Source organism: Palaemon carinicauda, chromosome 16 (genome assembly GCF_036898095.1).
Source record: "Palaemon carinicauda isolate YSFRI2023 chromosome 16, ASM3689809v2, whole genome shotgun sequence".
Lineage (NCBI taxonomy): Eukaryota > Metazoa > Arthropoda > Malacostraca > Decapoda > Palaemonidae > Palaemon > Palaemon carinicauda.
In genome coordinates, this window is record NC_090740.1 from 118,156,202 (window position 1) to 118,168,701 (window position 12,500).

At 34.0% G+C, this 12,500-nt stretch overlaps 1 protein-coding gene across 1 annotated transcript in view; it reads left to right on the forward strand.

The window, feature by feature from the left end:
- Positions 1 to 2,210, forward strand: part of LOC137655516 (probable serine/threonine-protein kinase clkA) — a 2,234-nt gene extending 24 nt beyond the window's left edge. The window contains exons 1-3 of the mRNA XM_068389414.1: positions 1 to 10; positions 717 to 1,079; positions 1,540 to 2,210. The exon at positions 1 to 10 is cut by the window's left edge and continues 24 nt beyond it. Of these exons, the coding sequence (XP_068245515.1) occupies positions 1 to 10; positions 717 to 1,079; positions 1,540 to 2,210 (1,044 nt within the window). The remainder of the gene's footprint in view (positions 11 to 716; positions 1,080 to 1,539) is intronic.
- The last annotated feature ends 10,290 nt before the right edge of the window (positions 2,211 to 12,500 follow it).

Here is a 12,500-nt window from a genome sequence, read left to right on the forward strand (position 1 = left end):
TCAATCTCAGGTAGGGCCATAGCTTCTGTACCATAATCTTCCACTGTCTTGGGTTAGAGATATCTTGCTTGAGGATACACTCGGGCACACTATTCTATATTGTTCCTCTTCCTCTTGTTATTTTGAAGTTTTTATCAAATTCTAATTTTCAAGGTTTTATAGTTTATTTATGAAAGATTTATTTTAATGTTATTATTGTTCTTAAACTTCTCTTGTAGTTTTTTACCTTATTTCCATTCCTAACTGGGATTTTTTTCCTGTTGGAGCCCTTGGGCTTACAACATCCTGTTTTGCCAACTAGGGTGTAGATTAGCGTGTAATAATAATAATAATAATAATAATAATAATAATAATAATAATAATAATAATAATAATAATAATAATAATAATAATAATAATAAACAGTATCATTATAAGCATAATCAAGAATGTATTTTGAATGTCAAAGTACATAACAGCTTACACTGTGACAATTAAAAGGTCAAGAACTAGTAAGAATTCATATATTCAAATGATCTCAACAGTTTTATTGTTACATTCTGTTTCATTTTGCACCCATGATATTCTTTTCCTTCCCACTAGGTTTTCCTTGAAAAATTATACTTGCATTCTTATTTTGCTTTGACATTAGTTACTAAAGCGTGAATTAATCCAATTATTAAGATTTATGTAGATGCGTATATTCAGTATCAAAAATTCATTCTCTAATTTTTGAGTTGCCAAGAACACCAACTTCGATGACGACAACTTCGGCATTGGCAACTTTGACACATTCGATGACGACGAGACTGACCTCAACGACTTCGACGACGAAAACTTCTACGGTGACATTGTCTACGATGACTTCAATGATGATAACTTTGACAATGACGACTTCAGCGCCGACAGCTTTGACGCATTCAATGACGACGACAATGACTTCAACGACTTCAATGACGAAAACTTTTACAGTGACAACTTTGACGATGACAACTTCAACAACGATGACTTCAATAACGACGACTTCGACGACGACAAGTTGGATGAATTTGATGATGATGACAATAACTTCAACGACTTCAGCGATGAAAACTTTGAAGGTGACTACTTCTAAGACGACAACTTCAACGACGATAACTCAAATAACGAGGACTTCGACGACGACAGGTTTGACGAATTCAATGACAATGATAATAATTTCAACGACTTCGACTACGAAAACTTTGACGGCGACAACTTCTACGATGACAACTTCAATGACGATAACTTCAACGACTTCGACATTGGCAACTTTGATGAATTCGATGATGACAATAATAATTTCAACGACTTCAACAACAAAAACTCTACAGCAACAACTTCTATGACGACAACTTCAACGACAACGACTTCGACATCGGCAACTTTGACGCATCGATGACAATGTCATTAACTTCAACAACTTCGGTAATGAATACTTCTACGACCACCTCAACGACAACAACTTTAACGACGACTTCGACATCGGCAACTTTGACACATTCGATGACGATGTCAATAACCTCAACAACTTTGACAAAGAAAACTTCTGCGACGACTTCAATGACAACAATTTTAACGACGACTTCAACATCAGCAACTTTAACACATTTGATGACCATGACGATGACTTCAATGACTTCAATGATGAAAACCTCTATGGTGAAAACTTCTACGATGACAACTTCAACGACGATAGCTTCGGCAACGACAACTTCAACAACACCAGCTTTGACGCATTCGATTGCAACAATAATGACTTCAACGACTTCGACGACGAAAACTTCTACGACAGCAACTTCAACAATGATAACTTCGACAATGTTGACTTCGACGGAAACAACTTCGACGAATTCAATGACGACAATAACTTGAACGACATCGACGACAAAAACTTCTACGGCAACAATGTCTACGATGAAAACTTCACCGATGATAACTTCGACAACGACGATTTCGACGACGACAACTTTGACGAATTTGATGACGACGACAATAGATTCAACGACTTGACAATGAAAACTTCGACGGCGACAACTTCTAGGATAACTCCAACGATGATAACTTTGATAACGACGACTTCAATGACAACAACTTTGACGAATTCGACAACGATAACGACTTCGACCATTTGGTCGACATTGATGACTTCGACGACAACAACTTCTACGACCTCAGACAGGGTGTACAATCTTTATAATATCTTTTCATGAGATCTGGGTATACGGTCAGAGTAAGAATAGCTTTATTCATTATTATTTTTAACATTAGGCAATTTATTCAATTATTCGGTGACTTCGTAAAAAACAAAGCATTACAATAATTTTATATTAGTAAAAATCAGTCATATCAGTCAATTACAACTTTGAATAGAGGGCACTTTTCTACAAACTAAGTATTATTATTATTATTATTATTATTATTATTATTATTATTATTATTATTATTATTATTATTATTTATTATTATTATTATTATTACTAACTGAACTAAAACCTTACTTGGAAAAGCAAGATGCTATAAGACCAGGAGATTCAACAGGGAAAAATAGTCCAGTGAGGAAAGGAAATAATGTAATAAATAAACAACAAAGGAAGTAAGGAACAATTGGAATAATATGTTTTATGAACAGCAACAACAATAAAACAGATCTTTCATAAATAAAGTATAAAAGGAGACTTATGTCAGCCTGCTCGTGTAAAAGTTCCAAGTCAGAAGGGCTCGTTGTGAAGGGTAGAAAGGCAGTATTTGTCAGGCCTTACTAGCAGTGGCCCACTGCAGGCACAGCCTGGATTTATCTATTCAAAGAAGTATCAGTGGTATGATAAAGTAACTTATGATGAAGGCTTATGGGCCCACTTGAAAACTTTAGTAGGGCGAAACACTCGCTAAATATCAGTTGAGATTCTTTTATGAGCAATGGAAAAAAACGGTTTAACTACCGAGGGGCGCTGGAATAAAAAAAAAAAAAAAAATATCTTTTATACAAAGTTCTGCATGTTGTGTAGGTCATAAATATCGGTACATAGTTTAATGTTAGGAGAAATGAAATAAAAAGATATAAGATTAACATTTTTCAAATGATTTTTTTAATAAGGTAACATTCTATGTCGTAATTAAATCTTTCACGCCCGATCATATTTCCATTTCTAGTTTTTGATCCCAGACGAATAAATTTTACCTTTTACTCTTTAACACGCACTCAAATACAGAGTTTTTGTAGATTCTGCAAATATGTAGTCATCTTACACTGATAAACAAAAACTTTTAGCTATATATCAGTAATCAAATGATTTAGTTATTTTGATTTTGACACAACGATGACTGAATATATTAAAAAATAATTCAACAGTACGTGGTTGCTAAGTTGCTCCAGACAGATAGAGAGACTATTGCAGTTATTCTTGTTATAAAAATAGAATGAAATTCATATTTATTTTCCTTGTTGGAGCCTCTGGGCTTATAGAATCCTGCTTTTCAAACTAGGGGTGTAGCTTAGCTAATAATAATAATAATAATAATAATAATAATAATAATAATAATAATAATAATAATATCATACCTATTTTCCTTGTTGGAGCCTCTAGGCTTATAGCATCCTGCTTTTCCAACAAGGGCTATTACTTAGCCAATAATAATAATAATAATAATAATAATAATAATAATAATAATAATAATAATAATAATAATAATAATAAAACTGTTTGTCCGCAAAGCAAAGAGCTCGAAAGAACTTCAGAGGATATATGGTGTTTTCAAAAGGTTTACAACGTATCAAAAAACGTTTCATATCAATTGATAGTCTCAATGGATGAGTTTAAACGTTTTGAATGGATTTCAGGATTAATAAAATCCCACATTACATTGGTTGATTCCATCCATTGACATGTTTGTGAAGGGTGTCATTGTTTATAGGATAAAGCTATGTGATAAATATTGCAGCCTGAATTCCCTTCTGAAAAATTATGAATTATCTATGGGAAAAAAAATTGAAATCATGGATTTATCAAGTATTATTATTATTATTATTGTTATTGTTATTATTTTTATTATTATTATTATTATTATTATTACTTGCTAAGCTACAACCCTAGTTGAAAAAGCAGAATGCTATAAGCCCTAGGGCTACAGCATGAAAAATAGCCCAGTGAAGAAAGGAAATAAGGAAACTACAAGTGAAATAGTTAAATGTTAAAATAAAATTTTTAAGAACGGTAACAACCTTAAAATGATTCTCTCGTATATAAACATAAAAAATCTAAACAAGAGGAAGAGAAATAAGATAGAATAGTGTGCCCAAGTCTAACCTCAAGCAAGAGAAGTCTACCCCGTGACAGTGAAAGACCATGGTACAGAGGCTATGTCACTATCCAAGACAAGAGAACGGTGGTTTGATTTTGGAGTGCTCCTCTCCTAGAAGAGCTGCTTACCATAGCTAAAGAGTCTCCTGTACCTTTAGAAAATTTATTTTAAAATAACTTTGTTAACATAACGATATAAAATATGTGGATTCTGTCTTTGCGTCACTGATAATGACGATTCTAACGTCAAGAGCGTTTTTATCTTTTGATGGTATAAGAACGGTGTATAATTAAACTGAATAAACTTTATGTGGCGTCAGTGAAGGATACTTACCCGATGCCGTCCGAAGGCTATAGCTTACAAGGCTATTGACAGTTATCACCTCCGCCAACGAAGTTGGAAGGAGTTTATGTTTTCACCCCTGTTTGAGTGTTTTTTTTTTTTTTTTTTTTTTTTTTTTGCGTGTGTGTGTTTATGATCAGCTTCCTGGCGACTATTTTAATCGTTGGGTAATAAAAGTAGCAGGGATTAACTGTTATGTGAAAACCAGGAAGTGATTCAATTTTGGAAGGTCAAGGTCACGGTCAAGCAAAACGTCCAATTTACGTAATCAGCCATTAGTTTGGGCATCGTTGTCACAGACATTTCAAATTTGGTTCATATTTGAGTGTATGAAAATTCACGTCAATTAATACATGTTAACGTCAAAGGTCAGGGTCTAGGTCAAGCGGAAGGTCAAGGAATAAGCTGCCACGGCGGAGGTCTTCGCTATACTGAGTGCCTCTCTCGTCTGTTAAGCGACGGAGTACTTTTGTAAAGTTAAACACCTCAGAAAAGAATGTTTAAATACGTGTTATCAACGATATGCCACAAACTTATCGAAATTATACCGCGTGTAATAAACTTGGTTTAGGTAGATATTGTCCTTATATGAAAGAGTTTCTTGTTTATAAACATGTTTTGGGCATTTCAAAGTTGGTGAAGAAGAATATGTGAAAAGATTTTTTTGAGTTGGTACGATAACATTTTACATATAGACATAAAAACAGAAGACCGTTCAATGTTGGGAAAAGAAAGTAAATAAATAGTTTGGAAAATGGAATTTAATCCTTTGGTAAATACGGATATCAAACAGATAGAAGCAACAAGTAAAATAGTCCCATGATAGAATCTCCCGTTTTTACACGAAGACCGGATGTTTTTTTTTTTTTTTTTTTTTTTTTTTTTTTTTTTTTTTTTTTTTTTTTTTTTTTTACGTGGATGTTAGAAGCAATGAAATAAGTAACATAATATTTTGATAGAATTTCCCATTATTACACGAAGACTGGAAGAACTTGATAATTTTTTTTTTTTTCTTTTTTTTACGTGGACGTTCAAATCTCAATTAAAGTTCATCGTATTTCAACATACAATCAAAGAGGTACCTAGATATTCTGCTAGTGAAGATATTCTTCACTATTCATGTAACAAAAACAGACTCTGTACTTACTGCAATGTAGGAGCATGAGGCCTTGACAACAAGAGATAATTATAGCTAGAAGCTACGAGTGTTTAATCATAAGGCATTTTTTTTTTTTTTTTTTAATAACGCATGGCGTTATTTCAGGATACTCATTTTGACACAATCATCGCAGCATTACTTTTTACTTTTCCTCATGGTGAGTTTGCCTTATAAATGTGAGTAATAGTTATCTTCTTTGTAAGTATCGTCCAACTGCAGGAACATGCAACATGTATGTGACTCAGCATTACTGAACACTAGGGAATGGCTTGTGATAGAGTGAAGGGCGTAAGATCAAATTATTTTTCTCTTGCTGGGGTTTCCATCTCATGATATTATTATTATTATTATTATTATTATTATTATTATTATTATTATTACTATTATTATTATTATTATTAGCTAAGCTACAACTCTAGTTGGAAAAGCAAGATGCTATAAGCCCAAGGGCTCTAACAGCGAAAAATAACCCAGTGGGGAAAGTAAATAATGAAATAAATAAATAATATAAGAAGTAATGAGCAATCAAAGTGAAATATATTAAAAACATTAACATTATTTAAACATATTTCATATATGAACTATAAAAAAAAAACTTATGTCAACCTGTTCAACATAAAAACATTTGCTCCAACTTTGAACTTTTGAAAGTCTACTGATTCAACTAACCTATTAGGAAGATCATTCTACAACTTGGTCACAGCTGGAATAAAACTTCTAGAGTACTGTGTAGTATTGAGCCTCATGATGGAGAAGGCCTGGCTATTGGAATAAACTGCATTTATCTCTTGTATATTTTTGTTGTGATTAATACACAACAGGAAATATCATTGAAAATTCATTGATTAAAAGTATCAACCATAATTAAATCATTGTTACACGCAGTATTGTTTCCACCTATCTCAAAGAGGAATGCATGAATAGATAATCATCTTCAAAGAGCGAAAAAACAACTTGAATTGTTCTCTTTTATTATGAGTACAGAGATGACTTTAAGCAGGAATGCACATTTATACACTTAGCCTATGTGTGCAAATTAATATTTATTCTATTTCCTCTTGCATCTTTCCCTCTGGAGGAAGAGGCGCCAAAAGGCGTTGCCCCTCCCGTTGGAACCATGTGCCGATGGGATAGGGTTAGAAAATCGACTTCCTGACCCAAGAATGTAGAATGAGCTCGTCACTCCTACAAATACTGACCAGCAATATAGCGAGCGAAAGTTACTGTCATCATGTGTGCGCGTGTGTGTGTGTGTGTGCGTGCATGTGCCAGGTCAAAAGACGCACGTAATAGGATATACTGGAAAGCCGGCAAACACACCCAGCACCCAGCAACCATCACATGGCCTGTGCGTGATGCGAGGACCGAGGCTGGAACCTGGAAGAGAATTAGAGAACTTGGTAGACACAGGAGTAGCTGTTGGAGGATCAGCTCAGCTGCCAGCGGCAGCCATCAGTCATATCGATATGGTCGCTGGGTGGCCACGATATGGTTCAGCACTCCCTAGCCCCTAGGATCCCTCCTCTGCCTCTCGCTCTCACCTAGGGGCTACGGTCTGGTGTGGCCTTGCCCGATGCCTACCCTACAAAAGAAAGGCTTGGTTCTCTACCCATATGCCAAGTGGTCAACGTTTTCTACCTTTCGCTAATCCGGTTTGGCGGTTTGGAGCGATTCTAAAACACGCGCTTCCCGTTGGATATATCAGGTAACTAACAGTAGCCCATGAGTCACGACCATAGTTTTAGGTATATTAAACCGTGTAGCATGATGGTCCACGGTTCTAAGCATATAATATTAGACCGTGGTGGTCATGACGCGAGAAGTCAATTGAACTAGGGTGAACATCTGACGGTATGATTTCATTCACACTTGCATAGTGTAAAAGGTGTTTCAACCTTTGCCCTTCTAATGGTAGAGTATAAAGCCTCTGTTTGTTCTGTATATTTATGTCCATTTAACCTTTCCCAAACACTGCAAAAAAAAAAAAAAAAAAAAAAAAAACTCATTATTTCCTCGGCTAAATTTCGATGCTGATTGTTTTTTTTTTTTTTTTTTTTTTACGTTGTTGATGTTATTGAAATTAAAATGAGAGTAAGGTCATTGCTGTTTGCAAATAGGATTCTGCCCACTGGAAATCAGTGCCGAGGAGCGATGATGTTTTCTCTCTTCTACAGAGAAAACAAAGAGTCGAAGGATCTGGGGTCTCTGACTCGTCAAAATATTACTATTGATATAGTAAGAGAGTAGATCAAAGCATATATTGCCTCTTAGGATATATCACACAGATTGTGCAGAATAATATAACTGGTCCTTGGATATTATTATTATTATTATTATTATTATTATTATTATTATTATTATTATTATTATTATTATTATTATTATTATTGGCCAAGCTACAACCCTAGTAGGAAAAGTAAGATTCTATAAGCCCAAGGCCTCCAACAGGGGAAAATAGCCCAGTGAGGAAAGGAAATAAGGAAATAAATAAATGATGAGAATAAATTAACAATATATCATTCTAAAAACAGTAACAGCGTCAAAACAGATATGTACTATATAAACTATTAACATCGTCAAAAACAGATATGTCTTATATAAACAATAAAAAGACTCATGTCACCCTGGTCAACATAAAAACATTTGTTCCAACTTTGAACTTTTGAAGTTCTGTAATACAGACAGATCTATATTTCGTTTCACTGTCTTGGGGTAGTGTTCTCTTGCTTGAGGGTACACTCGGACACACTATTCTATCTAATTTCTCTTCCTCTTGTTTTCATTTAAGTTTTTATAGTTTATACATGGAAGATTTTTCTTTTTTTTTGTTACTTTTATTGAAATATTTTAATTGTTAATTACTTCTGTTGTAGTTTCCTTATTTCCTTTCCTTATCGGGCTATTTTCCCTGTTGGAGACCTCGGGCTTATAGCATCCTGCTTTTCCAACTAGGGTTGTAGCTTAGCAAATAATAATAATAATAATAATAATAATAATAATAATAATAATAATAATAAGATATATAAACACGCAAACATAGAGAGAAAAAGAAAGGGAGAGAGAGTATGGGAAATTATAAGGGGGACTAGGAATCCAGAGAAATATTTCACAGTATCTGGATCACACCAGATCACTCCAGTCAGCTCGACAAGAAATGTAGAGATGCGACGATGCTTCCTGAATTCTGCTTCAGGCAAAATATGAAAATCACAAAAATTTGCTTTTATGTTAAACAGGCAGACATGAGTTTCTGTCCATAGCTTATAATTGACATTGATAAACGTTGTTACTGATAATTTATATTTTATTCATTACTTTTCAAATAGTTTATCTATTTGATTATTTCCTTCCCTCAATGGAGCCCTTGGGCTTGTAGAATACTGCTTCTCAAACTAGGCTTGTCGCTTAACTATCATCATCATCATCATTATCTCCTCCTACACCTATTGACGCAAGGGGCCTCGGTTAGATTTCGACAGTCGTATCTCTCTTGAGCTTTTAATTCAATACTTCTCTATACCTTAACTATAGCTTAGCTATAATAATAATAATAATAATAATAATAATAATAATAATAATAATAATTATGATAATAATGATAACAACAACGACACAATGGTGTGCTCCCTATTCAATTTTATTTACGTGGTATGGTTTCCACGCTAAGCAGTATATTATTATTATTATTATTATTATTATTATTATTATTATTATTATTAGCCAAGCTACAACCCTAGTTGGAAAAGCAAGATGCTATAAGCCCATGGGCTCCAACAGTGAAAAATATCCCAGTGAAGAAAGGAAACAAGGAAAATGTAAACGATATAAGAAGTAATGAAAAGTTAAAATGAATTATTTAAAAAAACATTAACAACAATAAAACAGATATTTCATACATAACTATAAAAAGACTTATGTCAGCCTATTCAACATAAAAGGATTGGTGCACCTTTGAACTTTTGAAGTTTTACTGATTCAACTACCCGATTAGGAAGATCAAAGCTGGAATAAAACTTCTAGAATGCTGTGTAGTACTGAGGCTTATAATGGAGAAGGCCTGACTATGAGAATTAACTGCATGCCCAGTATTATGAACAGGATGGAACTGTCCAAGAGATGTGAATGTAAAGGATGGTCAGAATTATGAAAAATCTTATGCAACATGCATAATGAACTAATTGAATGACGGTGCCAAAGATTAATATCTAGCTCAGGAATAAGAAATTTAATAGACCGCAAGTTCCTGTCCAACAAATTAGGACGAGAATCAGCAGCTGAAGACCAGAAAGGAGAACAATATTTGATAAAGGTAGAATGAAAGATTTAAGACACTTCTTCAAAAAAGATTGATCACCGGAAATCTTAAAAGACTTTCTCAATAAGCCAATCTTTTGTGCAACTGAAGAAGACACAGACCTAATGTGTTTCTCAAAAGTAAATTTGTTGTAGAGAATCACACCTAAAATTTTAACAGTCATACGAAGTCAAAGAAACTTTATCAATGCTGAGATCCGGATGTTGAGGAGCCGCAGTCCTTGACCTATTTACAATCACACTTTGAGTTTTGATAGGATTCAACTTCATGACCCATAATTTGCATATGCACTAATTTTAGCTAGATCTCTATTAAGGGATTCACCAACCCCAGATCTACATTCAGGGGATGGAATTGATGCAAAGAGAGTAGCATCATCTGCATATGCAACAAGCTTATTTTCTAGGCCAAACCACATGTCATGTGTATAGAAGATGAAAAGTAATGGATCAAGAACACTACCCTGTGGAACACCAGATATCACATTCCTATACTCACTATGGTGACCATCAACAACAACTCTTTGAGATCTATTACTTTAAAATTCAATAACTATACTAAGAAACGACTAACCCATTCCAATCTGTCTGAGTGTGAAAACAAGGGCCACATGATTAACACGGACAAAGGCAGCACTAAAATCAAGGCCAATCATACGAACTTCCTGACCATAATCAAGAGATTTCTGTGCAGCATTGGAGATTGTAAGAGGGGCATCACATGCTCTAAGCACTTTACGAATACCAAATTCCAAACTAGGGAACAAATGATTACCTTCAGTAAACCTATTAAGACGTTTTGCCAAAAGATATTAGAAAACTTTAGATAGTATGGGAGTTATGGAAATTGGACGGTCCTCAGTTGGACTTGAGCTACCACATACACATTTACATAGTGGAGTAACATTACCAATTCTCCAACAAATGCTAAAAGCTCTCTCTTCTTGCAAACTTGTGCAAAATGACAGATAACTTTGGAGCTAAGAAATCTGCAGTCTTTATAGAAAACAAAGGAAAATATCATTTGGATCTACACTTCCATAAGCATCAAGGTCCATCAACAGAGTATTAGTTTCACGAGATCGAAAAGCTAAAATAGTTAGTTTAGCCTCAGGAAAACATGTGGAAAGTTCGAGTTTCTCATTACTTTGCTTACTGTCAACCTCATCAGGCAAAAAGTTTGCCTTTTCCTTTGGACAGCGAGAAACTGAGCCATCTGGTTTAAGTAAAGGAGGAACTGCTGCATCAACACCCAAGAGTGCAGATTTAAGGGTGGTCCACCAATTATGTTCCTGGGTTGTGCAAGGAAGGGTTTGTTTTATAGGTAGATTGCATTCCTTTTCAGTTGTAGCATAAACTCTGAGCAAAAGCTCTAAGCTGAGTATAGTTATTCCAGGTCAAATCTGATCTGTTACCCTTCCAAAGATGATAGGCCTTCTACTTCTCCAAATAAGCACGTCTACGATCATCACTGAACCATGGTTTGTCCTTTACTCAGTACCTTAGCACACGAGAAGGGACACGCCCATGAATCATGTTGACTAGATTATCATTGAAAGGGACAACAGGATCAACACTTATCATCGAAAGGGTCAAGAGGATCAACACGGCTATACAATTGTGACCAGTTCAATCCCAAAATATCATCCAATATCCCATTCAGTCTTCACTAATAAGGAAATCAAGTCATGATCAGATGTCCCGACTGGAAAATAAACCTTACTTTCTATAACGCCCGGGGGGTCAATGTATACGAGGTCCAAGCAGTTTCCAGACATGTGAGTAGCTTCACCTATAATTTGTCATTATTATTATTATTATTATTATTATTATTATTATTATTATTATTATTATTATTATTATTATTATTATTTAATCATTATTATTATTATTATTATTATTATTATTATTACTATTATTATTATTATTATTATTATTATTATTATTATTATTATTATTATTATTATTATTAATGTTATCTAAGATACAACCCTAGTTTAAAAAGCATGATGCTATAGGCTCAAGGGCTCCAACAGGGAGAAATAGCCAAGTGAGCAAATAACGAAGTAAAGAGATAAATAAACTACAAGAGAAGTAATGAACAATTGATAGAAAATATTTTAAGAACAGTAACAACATTGAAATAGATCTTTCATATATAAACCCTAAATAAATACTTATATTAACCTGTTCAACTTAAAAACATTCGGTTCAAGTTTGAAATTTTGAAGTTTCACCGATTTAACTCCCTGGTAAAGATGGTCTTTCCACAATCTGGTCACAACTGGAATAAAAATTCTAAAATACTGTGCAGTATTGAACCTTTTGATGGAGAAGGCATAAAGATCTAAAAGCAAAGAATACAGTTATGAAAAATCTTAGGCAA